This window comes from Culex quinquefasciatus, chromosome 3, assembly GCF_015732765.1.
Source record: "Culex quinquefasciatus strain JHB chromosome 3, VPISU_Cqui_1.0_pri_paternal, whole genome shotgun sequence".
Taxonomy (NCBI): domain Eukaryota; kingdom Metazoa; phylum Arthropoda; class Insecta; order Diptera; family Culicidae; genus Culex; species Culex quinquefasciatus.
Genome location: NC_051863.1, coordinates 166,314,079 through 166,341,617, shown reverse-complemented (window position 1 = coordinate 166,341,617; position 27,539 = coordinate 166,314,079). Strand labels below are relative to the sequence as shown.

The following is a 27,539-nucleotide window of genomic DNA, read 5'->3' as shown; positions in this document are numbered from 1 at the left end:
AAGAAACCTAGGAAGATCAAGAAGATTAGACCTGCTTCGGGCCTACAATTTTAAAAGGGTTGTGAAAGTCACTCAGAAAAAAGGCTCAAGGCAATTGAACATCATTAGGTGAATAAGGTATTCCTTAGGTCAACATAAAAATTATTGTTCCGACAAAAAAACATACCAGGAATATTTCCCAGCTTATTTTTTCGAGGAGTCAAAAAAAAGTCCACACCGTCGCTTGTGTTCTATCTTTTGACGCGTCTTATCTTTTTACAGCAGACGTGTCACACGATAGCATACAAGCGATGATATGTAAACGTAACGAAATGCAATCGAAAGTATAAATTTAAAATGAATTAATGCGGAAACCACTGAAAAAAATATGTTCAAACGAAACACACATGAACAGCAAAAGCCGGACTAAATTCTAAGCACGCAGCAAGCTTTTTGAAGAAGTTATTTTTCTTTCCTTTCCAAACGCAACACAATGCCAATGAAAACTAGTGTACAAATCTACAATGTTGTTTATTGTTTTATTTAGTTTTTCGATTTTTTGCTCGCATTTTTATCTCTCTCTCGATATTTTCTGTTTTATTGTTTAGAGTATATTCTGCTGCCTTTAACACATTTCTTTTCTTCTTCTAAACTGTTGCAGTAACATGATGGAATAGGCTCGTTTCTTCGCGCTCGCATAACGTCGTTTTATTTCCATGAAAATGTTTCACAAAGGTTATCAAATGTTAATAGTTTTTCTTAGTTAGTACATTTCTTCCTCTCTTTTTTTGCTTCTAGTATGATGTGTATGTGTGTGTGTAAGTGATAATAGATGCACTGATTTGATCCGACATCTTTCGTCCTTTACTTTGTTAACTTTTAGCGTAAAATTGGTTACAGTTTTTTGTTTTTTTTTTTCCTAAGTTGAGTAGCAAACACTCGCGCGCCTAATCGCATCAAATTTCCTTCTGTTTCATCAGATTGTTTTAAATATATTATACTATATCAAAAAAATAATAATATGTTATTGATAATGTGTATGTGTGTGTGTGTTGGTGTAATCTAAACTGTTCGCTCAACTGATCGCGTTACTGTACAATTGATAATCGCTAGTCCGCAAAGGTTCAATATATAAATACGAATTCATCTCTCACTTTTTTAAAAAATATATGTATAAACACTTTTCAACCGATAAATTATAGCTCTCTTTCTCGCGCTCGCGCTTATTCTCTCTCTCGTTCACGCTCACCTTAGTACCAATTAGAACAATTCCGTTTGCGCGCACATTCCCCTCGGGATATTTGATATCCACGTGTGCCGCAAAAAAAAACCCGTCAAGACAAAAAAAAAATCTATTCACAAATATCCGCCATCGCTGCGGGGGCACCGTTTTGGCGCCCACCGCCCTCAAGCTTGCACGTGCTGCTGGACCAGCACCTCCTGCCCGGCGGTGGTGGCCCCATTGTTGTTGCTCTTCAGCATCGTTCCACCCCCCGTCGTCGAGATGAGCGTCTTCTCCGGCTTCTTGTCCTTGTCCTCCTCCTTGAAGAAGATCTTCGTGATGACAATGTCGCCGGTACTGAGCGTCTGGCAGGACGCTTCCCGCGTTTCGGCCTTGGGGGCCGGTGGCGGAGTCGTGCCGTGCTGCAGCCGGGACGACAGCTTCGACGAGCCGCCCGAGCTGGCACCGGTTACGGACGTCGCGCTCGATTTGGACGATCGTCTACAGAATCGGGGGAAAGTTGAACTTTTAGTATTTGGATCCGGTTAGGGATATCAAGCGAACTTACCCCTTAATTTCGTCCTTTTTCGAGGGCTGCTGCAGCAGAATATTGTTTTCGTTAGTTACTACTATCGTATTGGTATTGAAATTGTTCATTGTCTCAGTGAAGGACTATTTTGGTTTTGTTTTAATTTGACGTGGATACATTTTTTGATGGTTTATTATTTTGGTGGCACGTGCAAATTTGGTATGTTTTTGTTGTTGGTTTACATGAATTTGGTAGGAAGAGAGTAGTACATAATTATGATAGTAGTAGTAGCGGTAGTAGTAATTCGGTGGTGGAAGGGTAGAACGAAACGAGTTTCAGGAATGGTGGTGATCAGGTGGTGTTGGTTACACAAACACAGGGGGAGAAATAAAAATAAGCAGAAACAGAAGATTAACATTTGGTTGCACAGTCGAATTTTGTTGGGTTTAACTTCTAAATTTCTAAATCAAAGCAACAATCTAGCCAAGCAAACCAATTTCCGCATCAATTCTACACAAACTAAGCACAACCAAACCAAAATCTTATTTTCAAAAAAGTTCATCCTAGCCCTACACTACATAAATTAAAAGCAAGCAAAAATAAATTTAAAAGAAAAACTCAAGGAGGCATTACACTACCGCAAACAAATAAACAAACAAACTCGCCCTTTTTCGTGTTTGACATTTTGCCAAACTCGCAAACAAGGCAAAATGTATTCAGGCTGACGTTTTTGCAAACCAATCCAGGCAAACTGGCAAGCTGTCAAAAAGTGCGAGTTTGTTTGTTTGTTTGCCGTAGTGTAATAGTTCCTTCACTACAAACACTATTCAAACAATAAATAAGAAACGCTGTTGATGAGCGAAAAAAACTTTCACTTGTTAATTTATCAGATGGACTGAAAATATTTGAATGTATTCGCTGTTTGTCATTCAACGTTTTTTTTTCGAGAAAAATTACTTTTTTTTTCAAAAATTGTGAGTTCTCATTGAGCATTGCTACGCGAACTTTTCTTTTTTTGATAAAGAGTGGCTACTAAAATCTCATTTTTAAATTCTCGACTTTTTGTTGTCTATACCAGAACCAAAAAAAAATATAATAATTTCTTAAATGATTGCATCAAACAAAATTTCTAACTAGGCCATTGCAAATTTCATTTCAAATTTTTATTCCTTCTCCCTTAAAAAAATCCTCATAAAATCAGGATGCAAAAAAGGTTTGTTACTGGAGATTCAAACTTGTACGATTTGTTGTTAATTGTTTGAAATGCATTAGCGTTTATCAAATAATTTTGGACTTTTTTCAAATTTTGAATTTTTGGAACCACAGATCAATTTTTGCAAGTTTTCGGTAGTTGCATAAATAAAATAATGTATTAAGCATTTGCTGATACTTTTTGCATTAAATTTTAATAAGTGGGCTTAAACATAAAATTTGTTCAAACCACAACTAAAAAAACAAACAGTTGACCCCTGCCTTCAAAATTGGCCCGAAAAATAAGAGCAATTTTTTTTTTCAAGAAAGCTTCTAAATTTCAAGGGCAATCAGCTGAAATCAATTTAAAATTTAGAGTTGTTTAGAAACATTTTTAGGATGTTTGGGTGAATTCCATTTTTTTATTTTTGTAAATTTTCGAACTTTTAAAGTTGTGTACGATATTTATTTTTTGTTTTTGTCAAATCTTACATTTTTGAAAGCTAATGATTGCAAAACAATTGAACTAGTGTAAAATGCATTTAAAAACACTTTTTTCAATCAAATTTTGAGACTTAGGCTTGTTATTTAAATCTTTATATATTTTTTATTCTCAAAAACTTTTAAAAATATTTCTATCACCCTAATTGCGATTCTGACACAAAACTTAAGCATTCATTTTTTTTGAATAATAAAAAAACTTTGAAATACTTGATGTTATGGTTTATTTCAGGATTTGTTTTTGTTCGTAGGTTTTAGAAGAAAATAAAAAGAATAGAGAAGGGAAAGAACTAACAAGCAGTTTATTTGTATTTAAGCATGATATCAGTTTTATTCCTAACAAAAAAGTGTATTGAGTTTCCATTAAAATTTTGTGAATTTTTATATTTAATAAAAAAAATCCATATTTAATAATCAATTCATTTGACGTTTTAAATTAAATTTAACTAAAAAAATTAAATCTAAACCAACTTATACTTTACCTCTAACTTTATGCGAAATTTTGAAGAACAAATTATTTAAAAATCTTTCTAATAGCCTGACTTTAAAATGTCTTAATTTTAATTGAAATGGAAATGAAAAAAAAAATCAAATAAAATTAAATTTAAATTTTCAAAGAGTTAAAAAAAAAACGTTTATGCCACTTCATTTTTTAAAGCTTCACTCATATAATAGAAACGAACCAAAAAATACAGTGACTAAAATAGATCAATTTCTAAGATTTTTTTGTCGATTTATCAAGTTTTTTTTTGAAAGGTAAATGAAAATAGATTTATACAATAATTTATATAATAATAGCATATTTTAGCAAAAAAAAAAAAAAAAAAACAAAAAACATCTAACCTGATTATAAAAGTTTTCTGACTTTTTCGAATATAAAAAGCCAGCAGAAAGTTCATTTGTTGAACACGAATTACAAAGTTAATATAAAAGTACATATAAATGAAGCCCGGAGACAATTAAGAGCATAAAACAATGCAAAATTCTTTAGATTTCTAAAAGAAATTAAAAAAATGTTGCTGCCCAATTAAATTATGGCACTTTTTTTAAATTATCTATACAATCATATTGCAAAAAGAAGCTTAAGATCAATAGTAGTGAAAAAATGATTATTTTCGTAAGACAAAAAGCGATTTTCTCCAAATGTATGTATTTTATTCTCATTTAACACGTCGTGCAACGCCTGCTTAGAAGCTTACAATCCACATTCTGGAAGTGTCCCCAAGTGGCCACCAGAAACCGGTTCCGAAGAGGCCACGTCGGGTCAGAGAACAACGTCATGACCATAGGTTGTAAAATCTTTCACTTTTATGGAGTTTGATATGCAACACGATGATGTTAGCGTTGTAAATTAGTGATAGAAAAAAACTATCATTTCATGATTCCTGCACCAACATATCAGAGTTTGTAGCGACAGTCACTAACGCTTGTGAGTTCTCCTCTTTTATCGCACGATTGCCAGAGAAAAGCAATCTCTTTCTATCACTCCTTCTCGTTTCCTCGCTCAGCTCACGCACACTCGCTGAAGATTTTTTTGTTTTCTCAGAAAATCGCAATGAAAGAGCGCAAGAAGGGGGATTGAAAACCAACCAAGCAATTCTTCTCATTGAACTATATTCGTTCGTAAATTTTGGTTTGTTGCAGCTTTTATGGCTACGCTTTGTTGAGGAGGGATGATTGTGAATGGGGGAATGAGAGAGAAAAAGAGAATGTCACACGGGATTGTGAAAGCACGTGATAGCGACCGGAAAAAAGGCAAGTTGCTTTTTACAATCGTGTGTTGTAGTTTCAGTAAGTTATGTCGATCTATTTCCATCAACGTTTTGGATTTTCCGATCCGGTAGGTCAACCGGCAGCAACCTGATAGGTTAAAATTTCCCGGAGAGAAAGATTGTCAAAGTTAGGGTCCCGAAAAGGTTTGGGTCGAAAAGACCACAATACCTTAGGTGTTATTTCTGTTAATACCAATAAAAGGTTATCATAGACTGTTTTATTGACCATGATCATGATAATACTACATTAGGGAATGTTGATAGATTTTGTTTCGGAAAAAAGTGTAATATATCTTTAAATTTACATCTTTTTTGTGTAGATAAAATAATATAAAATCTAGCAAAAAAAATTAAGGTAAAATGTTTATGTACAAAGTTCCCTCCACCATTGCAAGATTTATAAATAATTTCAAAATTTACATTACGAGCAAATACACCCTTAAATCAATTTATACTGTGATAGTTATGAATATAATTTGTGCAAAGCAAACTCCAAACTAAAGCCAAATCCGTTCCACCATCCAGTCTCAAACCAAAATAAAACCAGTCCAAAAAACCAAGAACAACCGCCAAAAAAACACTCCAACTTCTTCCAACTCACCTGATCATTGGGCAAAAGCGTGGCCGCCGACAGGATCGCCTCCAGCTTGTCGATCCTCGCCATCCGATCCATCGTCGTGTTCGACAGAATCTCGTCCATCAGCTGCATCGACTCGGTCAGGCTCGGCGGCTCGGAACTCTTGGGGGAAAACGTTCCGGTTCCGCCGCTGCCACCACCACCACCACCACCGCTTCCTCCGCCAGTCCCCGTCCCCGGCAGGGAATTATCCGACGGCACGCTGTCCAAACTCTGGTAGTCCTGCTCGACAATGTCGCACTCGTCGTCCGAATCGCTCTGGTCGCCACGATCCCGGTCAAAGTTCTCCAGCTTGTCCAGCTTCTTGGCCACCTTGTACGACACTCGCAGCTTCTCCTTTTCCTCCTCCGTCAAATCCATGTACCTGGAAGAATGATCCGAATATTAGGACGACCAACTGGCATCACCTGATAAAGACCACCCACCTCAGCAATCGAATCTCGCGATTGCTCAGGACCACGTTCTTGCTGGCGCCCTTCAGCTTCACCTTCAGGTCCTGGATCTCCGAGCGGACCTTCCGCTGCTTCTTGCGCATCTTGACGTCCACTGGGCGGATTAGCATTAAAATCTGCTCAGTGCACAGCTCCGCGAGCAGCTCGCGGAACTCCGGTTTGATCGATCTGCAAAAAAGAATCAGACATTATTCTTGGCTCGTCAACTAGAGCGGAGTCCAACTCACGTGGCCATGTTGAGGTACAGCTGCTCGTTGATCAGGATCAGCACGTCGCCGGCCGCGTACAGCAGCATGTCCCGGGTGAGCGGCCGCCGGGCCCAGTACTTCTGGTCGCGCCGGTACACGTTCTTGAGCTGGTCCTTCATCGGGTTGACGGTGGCGTTGTACATCTCGCACAGCGTGTTCAGCGAGACGTTCTTCACCTTGTACACCTGCTTGCCCTGGTCCTGGAACTGGAGCACGGCGTGGGCGGACTGCGGATCGAAGGGATAATGTTAGGGAGCGTTCTTTTATTACGTAACGCAGTTGAGGGGTGGGTTAGGGGGTCGAAGGCCGTGTTACGTTTCAAACATTTTTTTTTAAATTTTATGAAATGTAACAAATGTAACCGGGGCCGTCGAGAGCGGGAGGTATCAAATTATAAAACGAAAAATCAAAGCAGAATACTCGAAGGGACTGAACAATTTATTGACAGCTGGAGCAACATTGATATCGAGAAGATCGACAGCCAGGGAGTCGACTGTATGAGCTTGATTGGACGTAACAGGAGCTGGCGCATTGCATTTGAATTTTAAATGGGATTGTTTAATTTTGATTAAAAAAAAATTCGAATATTGGAGATAGACCAATTCTGTCATTGTCAATCGAACGGGCGTCGAAAATCGATCGTCCATATGTTTTTGCAGATTTTTCGAATGAATATTTCTCGAGAAATGATTGGATTACGAAGCTTGATTTTGAGTCGGAGCCAAAAGCAAACCCTATCCAGGTTTTTAAGCGAAGATGGCGTTTGAATGGTGAACGTCCGAAATGTCAAAATCACGTAGTGGTACCAATATTCCGAAAAAAGTGTGCCATGGCATGACAGCCACATTTGTTTTCTAATGTTGGTGCTACTGCGCGATTTTGACATTTCGGATGTTCGCCATTCGAACGCCATCTTCGCTTAACCTTTTTTTAGTAAGAAAAGCAATAATGATAGGATTACGATTATCGGTGGGGACTTCGAATGAAAATAGTATTTTTTTAAATTCCGGAGTTTTTTTTTTAAAAAAAGGACCAATAAACCTAATTTTCAGTTTTTGCTTTATGGGTGTTTTTTAATACCCCTGACTCAAGGCGGTTTCAAAAACACTCAAAAAGCAAAAACTGGAAATTTGATTTATTGTAGAGGTGGGCAAAACCGCTCTTTTTTAGGAGCCGCTCATTTTCGTTCACTCATTAAAAAGAGCCGCTCTTTTGAACGGCTCTTCCGCTCTTTTTCAAAATTTTGATGAAAAGGTTATTCTAAAATCGTATGATTTTCAAAGTTATTTCACATTGGACTTTTACAAATAATTTGATAAAAAAAAATAAAACTGAAAACGAGAAGATGCCCTTTAAAATCATAGGTCTTGGTGGTCTCTAGGTCAAGATTTCTACTCGAACCTATGCATTCAAGTAATTGAATGGAATCCAAACTTAAATCTAGGATGTTGGAAAAATTGCTTTTAATTTTAAAATTGCGTTTATTTCTGCAAGAATTGAACTAATGCTGGTATTTTAATTGGAGAAAACATTCTGCAAACTCTTTTCATTCTGATTTAATGAATAAAGTCTGTAATTGCTTAAAGGATTTTTTTTCCAAAATCTCTAAATTATTCAGTAAATTTTTGCTCAAATTTGTATTCCGGTAATACTTTAATGTACAACAGTTTTTTTTTCATATTGTTTAATAAATCATTTACCTTTGGAGTTAATTTTCATAAGCATTGAAAAATTTGAAATTTTATTTTCAATTCTCAAAAAGAAATTCAATACTAATATTTGTTTGAAGTTCAATAAATTATATTTATAACAAAAATCATGCCATTTCGAGCCAGATTTTTCAAAAGACGGAAGTTTAAAAAAGAACCGCGGTTCTTTTTTTGTGAGCCACGAATCTGTCGCTCTTTTTAGTGAACCGGCTCTTTGAGCGGCTCGCTCTTTTTTTGCCCACCTCTAGTTTATTGGACCTTTTCAAAAAAACTCCAGAATTGTACTATTTTAAATGTTTGAACTTTTGAATGCTTGAATCTTTGAATTTTGAGTTTTTCGTTTTTTTTTTTCGCCGTAATTGTAAAAGATTGTTTATTTGAGAAGAGAGCCTGTCAGTTTAACACTGGAACGCCCAACGCATGTCCAACTTACACGGACGCCCAAGCCTCCCAAAAAAGTTGGAACGGTAACTTCAACACGCCCGTTCTCGGGCATAACTCAACCAATCGGGACGATTCTTGTTCCCAGTGATTTGTAAGAATGATCCTAAAATTTTGCAGAACTTGATTTGAACAAATCTGTAATTTCTGCGACCGAAAACATCGTTCCAACTTTTTTTAAACGACTGCCTCCGCGGAATTTTCGGCGAATTTTTTTTTGCACGCGAAAAAAAAAGTTGGAACGATGTTTTTGATCGCAAAAATAATAGATTTTATCAAATTAAGTTCTGCAAAGTTCTAGAATCATCTAGACATCCTAACAAATCACTGGAAAGAAGAATCATCTTGATTGGTTGAGTTATGCCCGAAAACCATTGAGTTGAAGTTACCGTTCCAACTTTTTTGGAGCCTTGGGCGTTGGAATGTTAAAAACGACAAAAATTCAAAATTTTAGAGTTTTGTGCTTTTTTTTATTTTATAATTTTAGAGTCATAACTTAGAATAATTTTGAGAAAAATTAAAATTTCGCGACAAAAGTCATCAAGACTTTTGATTATCAAATACGGACAGTTTTTAAATTTCCATATCCTTGATAGTTATTTTTTATTTTCAAGTTTCATTTTTTTTTAATTTTTGAATTATTTTAGCGTCAGAATTTTTGTTTTTTTTTTTAATTTCTGACTTATTAAAAAAAGCATTTAAATTAACAAAAAACAATTTTGAGAGTAAGAAAAAATTCTTAATGCGATAACCTCAAGTGAAAATTTTGGTGAGGACTTCGAATTATCGGTTGCGGACTGTAATAAATTTCCAAATCCTCAATTTTTTTATTTTGCGATTTTTTGTTTTTTTTTCTTTTTTAATTTTTGGGTTTTAGAAATTTGGGTATTTTGAATTCGATGATTTCAGAATGTTCAATTGTAAAAACATTTGAATTTTTAAAAATTGTTTTTTTTTAAATTTAATTTAAAATCATTTTATAATTTTAGAGTCATAATTTAGTATAGTTTTGAGAGAATAAAAATGTCGTAATTCGGATACCTTAACGGTACACATAAAAAATAAAATAAATAAATAAATAAATAAATAAATAAATAAATAAATAAATAAATAAATAAATAAATAAATAAATAAATAAATAAATAAATAAATAAATAAATAAATAAATAAATAAATAAATAAATAAACAAATAAATAAATAAATAAATAAATAAATAAATAAATAAATAAATAAATAAATAAATAAATAAATAAATAAATAAATAAATAAATAAATAAATAAATAAATAAATAAATAAATAAATAAATAAATAAATAAATAAATAAATAAATAAATAAATAAATAAATAAATAAATAAATAAATAAATAAATAAATAAATAAATAAATAAATAAATAAATAAATAAATAAATAAATAAATAAATAAATAAATAAATAAATAAATAAATAAATAAATAAATAAATAAATAAATAAATAAATAAATAAATAAATAAATAAATAAATAAATAAATAAATAAATAAATAAATAAATAAATAAATAAATAAATAAATAAATAAATAAATAAATAAATAAATAAATAAATAAATAAATAAATAAATAAATAAATAAATAAATAAATAAATAAATAAATAAATAAATAAATAAATAAATAAATAAATAAATAAATAAATAAATAAATAAATAAATAAATAAATAAATAAATAAATAAATAAATAAATAAATAAATAAATAAATAAATAAATAAATAAATAAATAAATAAATAAATAAATAAATATTCTTGCAGGGTTGGGTCCGTAAGTTTCACAAAATTGGAATTAGAAGACAACAATTTCTTTGGCTGCTGTGCACTCTTAAGTTAAAATTTGGTAAGGGCTTCGGATTATCGAATCGAAACTGTATTTAAATTTTGAATCCTCAGTTTTTTTTTAATTTTTAAATTTTAGAATTCTTTGCTTTTCATTTTTAATTTTTAGAACAACTGAAATTTTTAGATTTTTGGAACGTTATAATTTTTTTTAGTTTTAGAATTTTTAATTCTTTTTTAACTTTTTTAAACTTTTTTCTGGTCACATCTGAACTTTCAAAAACTAAGCAAACATAAACAGACTGCCTTAGCAACGGTTTTTTCGTCATCACTGTGATTAGAAAGCACTGAAAAAAATGCGCAAGGCTCTAGTAAAGTGCAAAATGCGCAAGATATTTTAGATTTTTAGTTTAGAAAAACCGTAATTTTTTAATTTTTCACTCAGTTTTTATTTTTTTTGTTGCCTTGAATTTCAGGTTTTGAAATTTTTTGAAATTCTAAATATTTGATTTTTTTTTTAATTTCATAATTTTAAAGTCTTTATGTCTATTTCGAAGGTTATTTATGCATTTTTTTTCCTTCTCTGTCCAATTCGTTCTCCTTAGTACCAGTAAAATCTCTCCCCATTTTGAACAAATCAGCTGGTAGTCCATATCTCAGCTCAAGATAACAACTGCACCAATGTAATTGTTAAAGCAACCTAATAAAATTAAATGAAATGAAAGTCTTTATGTAGTCTAATCGTGAGAAAAATAAAAACTACGTGATTACCGAATGCTGCTCGCTTACTGGGCTGAACAAAAAATGTCGAGGGAACCACCAAAGCATTATATTTTCTTTATTTATTTTTTTAAAGTAACTTTAATTTGTGTCAAAGGCTAATAATTCAATTTATTAAACCTGATTTTTGCATCTATTTACCCCTCGGTTTGTTTTGGGTTTTTGACGTTTAATTGCTTTTTAACCCTCTACAACCTAACCCCGCCTTTAGACGGGCTTCGATCTAAAAAATCGCCAAAAATCAATTTTCCAACCAATTTTTGATATTTAAAAAGCATTGGAAAGAAGAACTCTTAAAATTTTAGAAAACTTCAGGGTTGGAAGTTTAACTTGTTTTATGTGACTTTGCCAATGTTTTTAAAAATGTAATTTTTTTAGGGGTCAACTTTGGCTGTGTTTTTTACTAACATTTCCTATATTTTAAGTAAAAAGAAGTATGCAGTAATTTTTGTAGTGTCCCAGACTATGCCTCTACGCATTTTTTGCAATTTAAATGATGATGGTGCGATTCTATGGCGGAAAATGTGAAAAACATGCAAAAAATGGAAAAAGTGACTGTAAAAACATGAAAAAATTAGATAGGCGAAATATAATTATATTAGATGGTAGAGTAGGCCAAATACTACCAAAAACAAACATAAACTAAACAAGATAAATGCAAATTAAAATACTAAAAATGAAACAAGAAAAACATAAAACAAGAGAAGTAAAGTTTTTCGTAGAACAAAAGTTGCTCAAAATGACCTCCTTAATACGGGAAAAATAAATATTTTCGAAAAAAAAATTTGGGCAGTAGAGGGTTAAGTTGACTACAGCCCAGTTAACGAGCGCACCTTTAAAAAGCAGCCCTGTTACCGAACAAGTACTGCACCTTGAGAGACACTTTTGGTGAGGACTTCGGGTTATTATTAACTTTTTTAAGTTTATTTTTTGAATAAAAAAAATTATAGTTAATTATTTTAGAGTCATTATTAAGTTTAATTTTGTGAAAAAAAGCAAAAAAATCGTGATTCGATTTTGGTGAGGACTTTGAACTACTAAAATTTTCGAATCCATAGACTCTTTAATTTTTTTAATTAAGTTTTAAATATCACTGTTTAGAATTTTAGAATTTTTGATTTTTGTAATTTGATATCTTTTGTACTCTGGACTTTTGAATTTTTGAATCTTCGATTTTTTTGACATAAAAATTAAAGTGAATCCACGAACATGGCATACTCCCTTGTTAGGGACGTCACCAATCTGACTGAGAATTACAGGAGTTGTTTGGAAATAATCAATTAGCATTTCTGGAGTTTTTTTTTGAAAAGGTCCAATAAACCAAATTTCCAGTTTTTGCTTTTAGGGTGTTTTTAGAACCGCCTTGAGTCAGGGGTATTGAAAAACACCCAGAAAGCAAAAACTGAAAATTTGGTTTATTGGTCCTTTTCAAAAAAAAACTCCAGATTTGGACCATTGGAGCACTCTAGATCAAAAGTGGGGAAGCGAACAAATTTTGACAGTTTGAAGGTTTTAAAAATCTCAAACATCATGAAATGTCTATTACTAAGCCAAAATTCAATTAAATTTCAAAACTCGACTCGATTATCCAAAGTCTTTGCAAGAATTTTACTTTGGATAATCGAATGACAACATGCAGAAAACAATCGATCCCACTCACCTGCGTGTCGAACACATTCCGCAGCATAATCTGGAACTGGTTGTACAGATTGACGGAATCGTTCCGGCAGTCGTGGATCACCTTGATGACCTTCTCCGCTTCGAGCACCTGCTTAATGCCACCGTGCGGCACCATATCGGGACACGTCGCCACGTCAAAGATGAACGCCTCGCCGCGCGTCGTCCCCAGCTGGATCATGGTTATTTGACCGCGCACGCCCAGGTTGATGCCCTCGCAGTCGAATGATATCACGGTTTGATCCTCGTAGGCGGACTTTAGGATGGCTTGCGTCACGAACAGCGACTCCTTGACGGTCGAGATGACCCGGGTGTTTTGGAGGACTTTGATTTTCCACGTGTCCCCGATGAAGTAGTTGTTGGAGTGGACTGGACTGCTCGGGGTGGGTGACACGGGATGGGGCGAGGGATTGTTGTTGGTTTGGGTGGGGGTGGGGTTTGTCGGGGTGGTTCCCGGACCGACGGCGACGCTGTGGTGCGTCTGTTGAATGGCAGACATTGATTGCTTATCTTTTTCTAGGTTTTCGGCGAGCGTTTTGATCACCAGATTGTTGATGCGTTGCTTCAAGCTCTGGTTCTTGATGTTCACAGCCGAGTTGTTGTTGGCCTTGTCGTTGGCCGCGGTTGTCGCGTTCGGGTCTTGTTTGACCTGCTGCAGCTGGTGGGGTTGCTGCTGCGACTGGGGTTGGCTTCGGGAGTAGATGGTGGTGGGGCAGTTTTTGGGGCAGAGGTTCTCCATTTTGAAGTCGTTGTTGATGAGTAAACTGTCGAACCCGCTGGTGGGTTCACTTTTGCTGCTGTTGAGTGCGTTTACGGCGGCCACGCTGGTTGGTCCGCCGATGCCGACCGAGACCGGTTCGTTGAGTTTGAAATCGCCGATCATGTTTTTGGGGGAAGCCGTCCGGCTGGTGTTGTTGCTTCCGTTGGCGCTGCCACTGCCGATGCTGCTGGCGATCGCCGGTGGGACGATGCTGATGTGGGTCGTCGTCGTCGTGGGGAACGTGCTGTTGGAGAGGTTGAGCTTTTCCTGGGCCTGCTGGATGTGCGAGTTGGACAGCTTTGGCTTCTGCAGCAGCGTGACTAGATTGGACTGGATGTGGAAGCAGTCGGAGAAGAGCTTGAGGAAGGTCTTCAGGTCGGCTGGGTTCTTGAACAGCTGGAACCACTGCTCCTGGGGGAAGTTGGATGTGACCATGTGGAAGAGCTGGTCGACGATGATGGGGCCCTTGATCTCTATCACCTGGGCGAACGAGTCCAGCAGCTGCTGGGTGGCTTGTGTGTCGATGGCAGAGTTGGGCAGATGCAGCCGCTCCGACGCCGGGACATCTTCCTCGTTTTCGCACCCAACCAGCACCACATTCTCACCGTCCACCACCTGGAACGTGTCTTCGTGCTTCAGCAGAAACTCGGTGAACTCTCGGATGTGTTGACCGGAGATGTGCCGCACCTGGGGCGATGCCTGGCTACGATGGCCGAGCAGACTGCGGATCGGAACTTCCGTGCCCTTGCCGTACTGGAGCAGCTTGTGTTTGAAGTAGTCTTTTGCCTCCTGAATGTAGTCGCGCTTGCCCGAGATGGACGAATCGTCCACGCTGCTCGACGTGTAGCTGTTGATGTGCACAAAATCGCCGTTGATCTCGAACAGCGCCGGATACTGCGAGAGGAATTTCTTGAGACCTGCAAAAAGGAGAGAGAGAGAAAAGACCGACATTAGCTAACTTCCTCCGTGATCTCGGTAATCGATGGCACTAAATCGATCGCGGCGCGGTTTTCTATTTTGCCGTTAATGAGCTGGGACCACGACTGAGCGCAAATTCATAACCGCTCAGATGGCGGTAGTACGGCGATGACAACCACAGCAGGGTCGCTCTTTATAGGCCGGTCGTATAACAATTAATGGCAATCTGGGTGCCATAAACGGCACACGCTAGACTAGGCCGCGCTATGGGATTAAGTAATACATATAGGCAACTTTTTTTGGGTGGTTTGTTGCTGTCAACAGTTTTGGGCCGGCGGAAAGTGGGCCATCAAGAAAATCTACGGCATTTTTTGCTGTTTTATTTTAGAGTTTACCCTCTAACCATATGGTTTACGCATCGGTTCAACGGAGTAAAACAGGCGGCTTAATTGATGGAAAACGAAAGCCAGGTAAACGATCTGATGATGTTTACGATTGTTTATGATTGGGAATGAAAATTTCAACTTTTGATTTTTTTTAATCATCAAATGCTTACAGTGAAAAAAATGGTGTAAACAATTATCAATATTGAAGGTTTCATGCTCCAGAAGTTACGATTGTTGGAAAAAATACATCCTTTAACAATTCAGGAACATGTTTTATGCATACCTCCATAAACTGATACTTCTTGTACGTGGGCGATTCTATGCTACACTCCGAGCATGAACACGAGCAATTCCGGGATATAGCATCAAACCCACACCAAACTCCTACCAAGCAAACCAGTAGCCATAGCCGTGGCTGTTTGTGTGTTTGGTCTGTCTTCACCGCGGTGCATCTGGTGCAGTCCTAACCATCTGTATACTCCAGTGTCTGTGTGAGTGTGTGTTTATTTTCAACTTGTTCAACATTGCAACCATAAATACCTAACCGGTGAAAAATGAAAATGTTCAAATTGCTGCCCCCCCCCCTTTCCTCTCGCCCTAGAGTTTGCTGACTTCTAAAAGTCCATTGATCACCGATTGACTCCCCCACCCCCCTCCCACCCCAACAATCCCGGCAACAACAATAACAATACGCGCTATAGTTACGATGTGCGCTTATCGGCTGCTTCTAATCGATTCGACCCAGTAAACTCCTAAACAGAGGTGCCTGCCCGACTGCCCCAACTGTACGCCGGTTTTGCTACTGATTTTTTAAAAAGAGAGAAGAGAAGGGGAGGGGTTTGGGGGGACCACGTTGTGATGTTTTCATCCCCGCCCTGGACTTCCCCCAGATCCAGAGACTCGATGTGAACACGATCAGATAGAGCTTTGCGCGCAGAGGCTTGTTTCGTATTTTATTGTTGTTTTTTTAATATTGTTTATCGGTTTGATAAATTAACTGTTAAATCTGTACTAATTGCTTCGCCGTGCGCTGTTATACGCTTCGGTGTGCTCTGGATTTGGGGTTGGTTTGTCTCTTTGTAGCTTCTTCGTTTTATATTATGGTGATAATTAGAGTTGGGTGATTTTGGACTTGATTTAAGATTCCTCTTTAAAATGGGAATTGAAATGGCTTCGAAAAAAAAAAAATAATAATCCGCTATGGACGTAACCCGCCTTAGGAAACTCAAACCCCATAATGTTAAAACGCAATAAAACTTTTTTAGTAATCAAATTAATCGATTTCCGAAAATTTGTTTAAAAGCTTAAGTAAAGGGGCTCGACAAAGTCAAAAATGTTCTTAAAATTTGATTATTTTCTTCTGAACTACGATTTATTATTATTGAGCAATTCCAGCCCATAACAGGATTTTTTAGGTACTTTTTTTCTCGACCCTCTCCGATTTTAATGATACTTTGTAGACATGTTATCCTACGGTTATGTAAGCTATTTTTGTGTATATGGAGCCAGTTTCACTCGATAGTGACATTTGAGAAGAGGGCGTAAGTGTTTTAAATATTTCTGTATCTTGAACCGGTTTAACGTATCAAAAGTGGTCAAAGACAAACTTGTATGAAATTTGACGGGCTTTCCGAAAAAATATACTGAAAGAAAAAACACGCCACTTTTACGAGTTTTTTTTTTTAATTTTAAAGTTTTAAAGGCAAATTTGAAGGTGAGCCCACGATTTTTTTTTTCGTTCAATGTTTTTTTTGTGAAAATAGCCTAAGGCAGCGATTTTCAACCGGTACCGGGTACCGGGCCTACTTGATTTACACGGCAGGGGGTACCAGCCTAGAATAAGCTTGAGAAACGCTGGCCTAAGGTGTTACAAAAAGGCTCACGAAAAATGCAGGATGGAGCAACTTTCCTAAAAAGATAAAAAAATCATTTACTGAAACTGTTTTTTTAAAGTGCAGGGTTGTTACGGAGAAGTCGAAAAAAAATCCGCGCCGTCCCAAAACCCAATCTGCGCGAAATCTGCGCCATATTAAGAAAAAAAAAAAAAAACAACAAACATACAAGAAAGTTTTATTTTTTTTTGTATTAGAAAAAAGAGAGTGCTTGATCTAATCTAATCTTATCTAATCAGACCCTAGCGCAGCCAATCTTTCGAAGGGATCCTGGAGAGTGCCTTAGGTTAGATGACGCCTAGCACTCTTCTTGTCATTTATTAACATTTGTAGTGCGCCATTGCATTGAAATGCATTGAAACATCACAAGCGTTAAAGCGGCCAGGCCTACTGCGTAAAGCCGTATCGCAGAGATGACTCGTAATAGCATATTACGTTGTTTACCTCCATAAACTGATACTTCTTGTACGTGGGCGATTCTATGCTACACTCCGAGCATGAACACGAGCAATTCCGGGATATAGCATCAAACCCACACCAAACTCCTACCAAGCAAACCAGTAGCCATAGCCGTGGCTGTTTGTGTGTTTGGTCTGTCTTCACCGCGGTGCATCTGGTGCAGTCCTAACCATCTGTATACTCCAGTGTCTGTGTGAGTGTGTGTTTATTTTCAACTTGTTCAACATTGCAACCATAAATACCTAACCGGTGAAAAATGAAAATGTTCAAATTGCTGCCCCCCCCCCTTTCCTCTCGCCCTAGAGTTTGCTGACTTCTAAAAGTCCATTGATCACCGATTGACTCCCCCACCCCCCTCCCACCCCAACAATCCCGGCAACAACAATAACAATACGCGCTATAGTTACGATGTGCGCTTATCGGCTGCTTCTAATCGATTCGACCCAGTAAACTCCTAAACAGAGGTGCCTGCCCGACTGCCCCAACTGTACGCCGGTTTTGCTACTGATTTTTAAAAGAGAGAGAGAGGGGAGGGGTTTGGGGGACCACGTTGTGATGTTTTCATCCCCGCCCTGGACTTCCCCCAGATCCAGAGACTCGATGTGAACACGATCAGATAGAGCTTTGCGCGCAGAGGCTTGTTTCGTATTTTATTGTTGTTTTTTTAATATTGTTTATCGGTTTGATAAATTAACTGTTAAATCTGTACTAATTGCTTCGCCGTGCGCTGTTATACGCTTCGGTGTGCTCTGGATTTGGGGTTGGTTTGTCTCTTTGTAGCTTCTTCGTTTTATATTATGGTGATAATTAGAGTTGGGTGATTTTGGACTTGATTTAAGATTCCTCTTTAAAATGGGAATTGAAATGGCTTCGAAAAAAAAAAAATAATAATCCGCTATGGACGTAACCCGCCTTAGGAAACTCAAACCCCATAATGTTAAAACGCAATAAAACTTTTTAGTAATCAAATTAATCGATTTCCGAAAATTTGTTTAAAAGCTTAAGTAAAGGGGCTCGACAAAGTCAAAAATGTTCTTAAAATTTGATTATTTTCTTCTGAACTACGATTTATTATTATTGAGCAATTCCAGCCCATAACAGGATTTTTTAGGTACTTTTTTTCTCGACCCTCTCCGATTTTAATGATACTTTGTAGACATGTTATCCTACGGTTATGTAAGCTATTTTTGTGTATATGGAGCCAGTTTCACTCGATAGTGACATTTGAGAAGAGGGCGTAAGTGTTTTAAATATTTCTGTATCTTGAACCGGTTTAACGTATCAAAAAGTGGTCAAAGACAAACTTGTATGAAATTTGACGGGCTTTCCGAAAAAATATACTGAAAGAAAAAACACGCCACTTTTACGAGTTTTTTTTTTTAATTTTAAAGTTTTAAAGGCAAATTTGAAGGTGAGCCCACGATTTTTTTTTTCGTTCAATGTTTTTTTTGTGAAAATAGCCTAAGGCAGCGATTTTCAACCGGTACCGGGTACCGGGCCTACTTGATTTACACGGCAGGGGGTACCAGCCTAGAATAAGCTTGAGAAACGCTGGCCTAAGGTGTTACAAAAAGGCTCACGAAAAATGCAGGATGGAGCAACTTTCCTAAAAAGATAAAAAAATCATTTACTGAAACTGTTTTTTTAAAGTGCAGGGTTGTTACGGAGAAGTCGAAAAAAAATCCGCGCCGTCCCAAAACCCAATCTGCGCGAAATCTGCGCCATATTAAGAAAAAAAAAAAAAAACAACAAACATACAAGAAAGTTTTATTTTTTTGTATTAGAAAAAGAGAGTGCTTGATCTAATCTAATCTTATCTAATCAGACCCTAGCGCAGCCAATCTTTCGAAGGGATCCTGGAGAGTGCCTTAGGTTAGATGACGCCTAGCACTCTTCTTGTCATTTATTAACATTTGTAGTGCGCCATTGCATTGAAATGCATTGAAACATCACAAGCGTTAAAGCGGCCAGGCCTACTGCGTAAAGCCGTATCGCAGAGATGACTCGTAATAGGGACGCTGCGTTACATCGTGCTGCCATCTGGTTTTTTTAAGTGCAAGAGTGGAAAAGTGCTGAGTCATCGTCTAAAAATAGACGGCGTCCTATCTCGCCCAGCAAAATGAAGTCGATAAAGTAGTCGGTTTCGATGAGAAAAAGTGGAAAACGTGGTCTAAAAATAGCGACGCCATCCCCCCATTGGGTTGAGTTTGAGCACTGAGTGTTCGAACAACAACACAATTCTGAATCGACAGGGGAGGAAGAAGCGTGGGGACACACCACCATACGCTCCGAGATTTTGGTTGTATTCGTTGGGAGCACCATGCTAAGAAGGTTTGGTACTCCGGGACCCTCTGGGATGGAACATTGTATTTCCACGAATGCCCTGGACACTATTTGCCGTGGTTATAGCGCCACAACTCGCTTTCTGTAACAGTATTACTAATTCCAGTCCACGCTCACCAAGTCATCATGGCCTAGTGGTTAACATTTTTGCTTACCAATCCAAAGGACGGGGGATCGAACCCCGCCTCCAGCGACTTTGATTTTTCGTTCATATTCATCATTTCAAATTTATGTGTTCTTAACTTTCTCGTTGGGAGCAGATGGGCATCGAACCCAGAACCATTCGCTTACAAAGCGAACACCGTAACCAGTCAGCCACGGCCGCTCCAAAATAACATCAATCTGTTGAGAGTTATATCCAGATTACCCAATCCGCGCCCCAACCATCTCGGCTATCTCGCCGCTTTAGAAAAAGAGAGTGAAATTTTATGTAAAATTTTCATGTATTTTGTCAATAAATCGTTTAAATCAAAAAAATGTTGAAAAGCGTTACTTTTCGAAACAAGTGCTGAAAAGATCAACTTTTCAGCATTTATTTTGAAAAGTCAAGCAAAACAATGTAAAAGGACCGAAGCCGAAGTGTAAACAAAGAGTCTATCTTGCTCACGTCAGTTGATGTTTACATTAAGAACGAGCAGGATAGACTCTTTGTTTACACTTCGGCTTCAGCCCTTTTACAATGTTCAGCTAGAAGTGTTGCCATTCGATTCTGTTATTTTTGGTACAGAAAAGTAGGCTATTCTTCATGTAAACTAATGTCAACAACAAAAACAATGATTTTTATATCCCGCCATTTGGCATGTATGGTTTTTAAAACCCGTCAATCAAATCGCAGCAAACTGGCGGTTGCTGAGGGAAAATCGGAAAAGTCCTTGTCAAAAAAACTCAGTTTTCTGAAGAAACGGTGTTGTTTTTTTCGGGGTCCTGTTTGAAATTTGGGAATGAATAAAGACGGATAAACGTGACCAAGTTGTTTAAGGAATCCCGATCCCGACATTTCATCATTTTTTATGAGATATAACTTCTAAGAAGGAGTTTTATCGTTCCGGATGTTAATCGGATAATGGAAGATGAAGTAATCCATCTAATCGCTTTCGGCCTTTGCCTCGGATCGTGGAGTGAAAAAATCGTGGAAAAAATGCAAAATGTTCGTCACCATTTTTGAAGTGAAGCTGAAGCAGAAGACTAATTATGAATTGTTTGTTATTTAAGCCTAATTTGATTTTTTTTTTGTTGAGAAAAATAAATAAGTTTTTGAAGAGATTGGTGTGATTCCTGGAGAGTTTGTTATATTTTGAAATTGTTTCGAATTTTATTAGACTATTTTAATTTATGGACCTAGGGAAAATTTCGTAGGTGATTTGAACAAAATTAAGGGTAAACCTAGAAAATAAAGACAAAATACTTCCTAAGGTTGTCTTAAGCACTACATTTTTAAAAGTTTTGCGTCGTTCAGTTTTTGCTTAGGTCAAGAGTCAAGACAGAAAGAAAAAGAGCAATTTCCCTTTCTTCTGCATTGTTCTCGTTTGCAGTGGCCATTAGGAAAAAGAGTGTCTTTTCTGGCCTGTCGTCTTGCTTTTTTTTCAGGAATCCACAAACCCAACCAGAATTTCCGTAATGTTTTCTTATGAAACGGAGTGTAAAAGAATGGCCGAGGATTTCACAAACAAAAATAAAATTCGTTCAGGAACTTTTCCCAATTCACGTGTTTAAAATTCGGAACAACTAAATGAACATTACTGCACTTTCTTCGGAATTGTGGAATCTAGGGAATTGGAATTCCTCAATAAACTTGGCAATGATTAATAGGAAGCCAAAAACACCACCGTTTCATAAGAAAACAGAATTTGTTTGACAAGAAATTTTCCGATTTTACCTCAACAACCCCCAGTTTGCTGCGATTTGTTTGGCGGGTTTTAAAAATCATACATGCCAAACGGCGGGATATAAAAGTCATTGTTTTTGTTTTTGACATTAGTTTACATAAAGAATTTCGTGGTTCAAGAATGACAGGAAAAGTAAATAGTTTCACGACGGAATTGGAAAAAAAATTTTAAATCCAGAATAGCCTTAATGAGGCCGAATCTTAGAATGCAGAATCTTGAAAAGCCGAAAATTAAATGGACAAATTAATTTTTGCTGGAGTGAAGTAAACCAGAGGGAAAGCATAACAATAATGTAGTAATCAATAAAAGAAATTTCGAAATTTGAATATAAAAATATAAAATAGAATTCAAATTCATTTTTTAATAAAAAGCATAAATAAAAAAAATAATTCATAAATCTAAGGATTAAAAAATTTAAGTACAGTTCGTACTCGATGATCCTCGCCAAAGTGTCGCTAAGAAAAATCGAAGCACGAAATTTGTAATATTTTCTTCTCTAAATTTCTCTTACCTAAAATATAACTCCAAAAATGTTCCAAAGTTATCAGATTTTTTATAATCTAAGATGGTGACAAAACTGGTAAGAATCTAGATATAAAAATTCTGTAGTATCGAGTATCGAGAAATTAAAAGTGCATCATGGAGATAAACATTCTGTCAAGCTTCTGCGAAGTTTTCCATGAATGCTGGGAATGTTTCACTCCATGTTGCCGGCTTACATCTCTTTATAAAAGTTTGTTCTTTTGAATGTTTTCGACTTTTTTGAATTTTTATATTTTCACTTTTTAAATAATAATATTGTTGAATTTATAAATTTTTGAACAATTTTTTGAGTTTAATTTTCGGATCAAAAATTGATTGAATCTGAATTTTTAAATTTAAAAATCAATTTTGAATTTTTGAATTTAATAAACTTTGAATTTTGAATGTTAGAGTCGTCCCACCAGAACAAGCCCCAAAATTCTTTTTTTATCATCTTAATGTCTATATCTTCGGAAAAAGTTAAAAATATGATTCACAAGATTAAAATTTGAATATATCCTGTATCAAATATACCACAAATAAGTTTAAAAACATTACTTATAACTCTAAAGAAAATCAACAGCCAGCAGAAGATGTTACAAAATAGTTGATAAACAACAATACAATACAACTATACACGACGTTTCTTATTAAAAAAAAACTTTTTTGGAAGAAAATTCAATTTTGTGTGTGTAACAACTTCAAAGAAATCAAAGTTTTTGAACCAAACGAAAAAAAAAAACAAATTATCCTTATTCCTGATAATATTTTTCTTTATAACTTGAACGTTAAACTATCTCTTTCAATTAATTTATTCATCAAAAATGCCATTCGCGCGAAATCCGCGCCTGAGCAAAATAAGCGAGCTGATCCGCGCCAAAACCGCGCTATCCGCGCGATCCGCGCCTTCCGTAATAACCCTGAAAGTGCTCTTAACGTCAAAATTTTCAAACCCCGAATACGGGAATCGATTCTCCAGACAATTTTACATAAATGTCTCTATATCGACCTCTGTCTTTAGTCCTTAGCAAAGTTACAGCGGTTTTAAAAATAAAAATGTCGCTGGCGGCGGTTGGACTCGCAATCCGAAGATCGTCAGTTCAAACACTGGGGTGGAAGGTTCCTTGGAGTAGAAAGAGGTTTGGGTGCTCTCCCCATTCAAGCCTTCGGACTCCTTGGTTCGAGCAGAAACTTGCAATAGAGACCACAAAAGACCCGGGGGTCGTTAATGTGGATGGTTTGATTTTTGATGTGTTTTTTTACATCAGAAACTGGTGAAGTTTTCATCAGTTTCTTGAAGTTCACATTTTTTTAGGAAAAATTACTCCAAAACAAAGGTAACAGTCAACCAACTAAATTTGTAACATTCCAAAATTCAACTCTTTGTTCTGTGTAGATAAGAAAACAAGAATTTATTGTTTTATGTAACGATCGGGAAATTTTACAATTGTTTCGTTTTCAAATTCAAAATCTGACAATTAATTGCCACGCTATCTTGTTTTGAAAAATTAATAAATCCAACTTCAACAAATTTTTTATCTCAGTAGCTAAATATCCGATTTCGAAAGCCCAAAATTAATACTTGGATTTATGAAAAACTTTCTCAGTCATTCAAAAAAAAAAAAAAAAAAAATGTACAGAAACAAAGACTGAACATAGGTGAAAAAACTATTTTTCTTTCAACTAAAATTAACGTGGTGATGGTCCCTTGAATGAAACATTGTAAATATCGCAATAAGCCTCGAATTTATTAGTGCTAATTCTTGACAAATGTTCACTTGCAATTCGTTTACCATTAGAAATCTTTCTCTGATTTTGCTCAAATTTAGTCGAGCATTATCAAAACATGCAAATAGCACAAAATTCATCATAATCGAACCCGAACCCCTTACCTATTCTGGTACAGCCCAAAATTCTTGCGATTACGTAATTTTTTTTCTTCAAAAAGCGTTTTTTTAGACTTTTATATCTTACAGACAGAACAACACTTGACCAAACTTTTTTTTGTGTACGGTTGGGGTGAAATGGAAGATTTAAACCAATCAAGCTCATAATATATTATTCAAACTTCTAGCTCGGTGCAAATATACACTTCAAGCTTAGGTGTTTGTGTCGGCCGCAAATAATAATAAGTAAAATTATTGTTCTTATTTTAAAGATTTATAAAAAAAGAACAACCATTGCCGAAACCCGGGATTGAACCGGGGACATTTAGATCTTCAGTCTAACGCTCTCCCAACTGAGCTATTTCGGCAGATAGAAAAAGGATCGATACCACCAGGAGCAGTTCATACAGCTGCGCGTTTGGGGAACTGAATTCGATTGATAAGCTTTTTGATTATAGGTTTAGTTAAAATTTTAATTTCTATATTTTTTTCTTAATTATTTTTTTGGAAATAGCTCTGTTTACTTTTTAACTGATCTTTTTATTTTAATTATTAATACAAATCATGCTTTGAGTTAAATAAATCCAGTTGATAACAGATTTTGATCTACATCATTGATAGAGAAAAAGGGGGTATCGTTAATTACTGTAGACAAATCCCACATCTACAAACACGATCTGGCTCACACAAACGTACGCTTCTCAGCCTACCACACAATTTAAGTGCCGAGTAGCGTAGTCTATACGCGAGATGAGTATCACCAGAGCTGACCGACCATCAGTCTATTAGAGATCGCACCGACCAAGACCACGAGAGAGGAGAGCCAAGAGGAAAACAAACATGTAATCATAACTATCAGCAGGCAATAAAATACAAGAGCTGCTCGAGTGTTGCAGGAGCCAGACACAAACACACACAGCATCATCATTTCAGAGAGTGGTAAAGCTAGCAAGCAAGAAGCAAAAACGGTTTGGTTATGGGGGTTTGTGTGTGTGGGCAATAATGTCGAGCAAAAGCAGCCAAACTAGACTTAATAGTGCCAGGAGAAAAGAGCAATTAATTGAATAATCGCAATTGTGTAGAGCGCCTTGTGGCTGCCAGAAACAATAACAACTACAACAATACAGAGAAACACAACAACAGAAACTTTGAATTTGAGCGTCGTTTTGTGGTCTACGAATTTAACTCAACTGAAGGAAGCTTTGCAATGTGGTTGATTCAATGGAATGGAATGTAATTCATATATATTAGCCGAAGTCCTCGCGAAAATTTCACTTCGGATTATCCAAACACGAAATATAAACTTGAGTGCAAAGCAATAACGCATAAAAAAAAACAAATAAAAATGATTTGCGAAATCGTATAGAATGGCAATATTGAAATAGAGCCCCCTCCTTGTTCTGGAAGGAACCTACTAAACATTGATACCAGACACCATCGTCATACAAGCACAGTTGGATCTAGGTTACACTTGTTATCATAAGCTAGATTGAATTGTGTTTACTGTATATATTTTTTTAAAGAAGTGTTAAGTCTTATTAGAATTCTAAACGACTAGTCTTAGTCTAATGACGTTTGCTTAAAGCGTATCCTGGTTCAAATCCCAGCTAAGGTTATTTGGGGATACCGTGGAGAATTTTCCTTATCACCTTAAAAAAGTGGAGCATCAACACTTCCCATCTTCAAAAACTTTATCGCTGGTGCATATCCGGGCCGGTTAGCTTCACATATATATGACGAAATCCAGTCTGCAGCCTATTAAGGGTTAGCTGTTGACGTACTTGAGCTCACTCATCCCATTGATACTGTTTCGACCATGCTCTAAACAAACTGTATCACCTTGCAAACGCAGGTCTGTGCAGTCCAGCCCCGTCAGTGCAACGAACTCTGCGCGCACGTTGTTGATCATCTTGCTCGCTCGGATTACAACATCCAACTCCACGCCACCGCACGCCGAACCCCCTACAAACGACAACCGCATCAACGCGTGCAACCTTGCGATACCTCGAGGCAACAACTCCAGCTGAAATGGATTGGTTCGGCCTTGGAACAGGTATCGGTATCGACTCGCTTCCCAACCTTCAAGAGTTGAGTCCAACGGCGGCGAAAGGGTGGTGACGTGTGAGAAAACTCCGACTCCCAGAGCTGAGAAATTATCAAAAGACAGGGCGCTCTCGTAAAGCTTTTGATGGACAGTCTGTGTACCGGGGAAATGATAGTAATTGGTTCCAAGCTACTGGAGATCTGGGAGTTGTGTTGAAGGGGGTGCGTCTTGGCGAAGTTTGCCATTTTTTATGTGTACGAAGACTTGGGGCCTTTCCCTTTCCTCTTCATGACGGATGAATTCTTCTTCGGTTTCATTCATCAGTTTTGCAGTTATTGTTGGAATTAATTTTCTTCTTGTAAAATTATACTGGTTTGGCAAGATTAATATCCAACCAAAGTTTCAAGGGCACTTACGGTTTATGCCATCGCAAACAAATCCTCACCCAGAGTTGGCAGGAATGCCATAAAGTTGCCAAACATATCGCCTTCGAGCAGGTATATCCACCCATCATCATCATCAATGTCCTAAAAATACCCCTTTCTATGGCGAACTAAGTCGGCGCGCGGTTGGTTTAGAAGGAGAAAAGAGCTTTTTACGAGCCAAGTCGGCCAGCAAAAGCCGGTCGGTGACACGCGAAAAGGTGACTTAATTTATGCAAATTCGAAGCAAACAAATTTCAGCAAATATATACCTTCGCGGAACTCTGCGGTACCGTCAGGTATATTAGTGTGAGTGTGTGATTTGTTGGGAAGGTGGATTTGAATCGGGGATGTTAAGCACGAAAGAAGAATTTCAGTGGACTTTGCGTTTCTTTTGTCTAGTTTAAATTTTTATCGAGCTAATACTTTACTTATTTTCTTAGGTTATATGAAACACAGTAGAAAAAACATATTCTGTGGTTTAAACAAGTTAAGTAAGGCCGTTGCAAATATTTTTTTCTTAAATTTCAACTGGGATTTTATCCATAACTACACGTTTGTTAAAAAAATGCGATTTTTGAGGCACTTTGGCCACTTATGCGATTTTTTTAACACCGTTGACGTGTAGGCGGAAATTTTCTATTTGTTTTGGAGACCTGTTTGAACGAACTAGTTATGCAAAATGTTTTCTTTAGTAGTAGGAAAGCACCCAGCATATTCGAAAAATATAAATGAAATCAAATCCTGTTTTCTTTGAAAAAAATTATTTGTTCTCATTTATAATAGCAAAACAGTGATTAATCACTTTTTCACTTGTAAAATAATGGTTTTTTTTTTCACTGAAATCAAATTGTTCGCATTTAGTTCCTATATCGACATTATCTATCTTGAAATTATAAACTTTGAAATGTTTGAATAGAACAGTCGTTTGAAAACATTGAAAATATAACCAATTTTCTAAAAAAAATAAATCTTACAAGGCTTCTCTCAGCAACAAGTTTTTGGAAAACATTGTTTTTTTTAAACACATTGTTTGAAAGTTGGAATCAAAAGCAAAAACCAAGGTTGTTAATCGA

General features: G+C 36.5%; 1 protein-coding gene and 1 non-coding gene across 10 annotated transcripts in view; both read right to left on the bottom strand.

Moving 5' to 3' along the window:
• Positions 1–534: 534 nt before the first annotated feature.
• LOC6038667 overlaps positions 535–27,539 on the bottom strand; it is a 75,472-nt gene continuing 48,467 nt past the window's right edge. For 7 of the 9 annotated variants that reach the window (XM_038258921.1, XM_038258923.1, XM_038258919.1 and 4 more), the window contains 6 exons: positions 12,929–14,622; positions 6,511–6,758; positions 6,257–6,451; positions 5,796–6,195; positions 1,770–1,873; positions 535–1,702 (listed from right to left, as the gene is read on the bottom strand). In XM_038258921.1, the coding sequence (XP_038114849.1) occupies positions 1,387–1,702; positions 1,770–1,873; positions 5,796–6,195; positions 6,257–6,451; positions 6,511–6,758; positions 12,929–14,622 (2,957 nt within the window). In that variant the 3' untranslated portion in view covers positions 535–1,386. The remainder of the gene's footprint in view (positions 1,703–1,769; positions 1,874–5,795; positions 6,196–6,256; positions 6,452–6,510; positions 6,759–12,928; positions 14,623–27,539) is intronic. The other 2 variants (XM_038258924.1, XM_038258925.1) reach the window with 2 other exon arrangements.
• Positions 24,293–24,365, bottom strand: Trnaf-gaa. Its single transcript has one exon. It is a non-coding gene; the product is annotated as a tRNA-Phe (tRNA).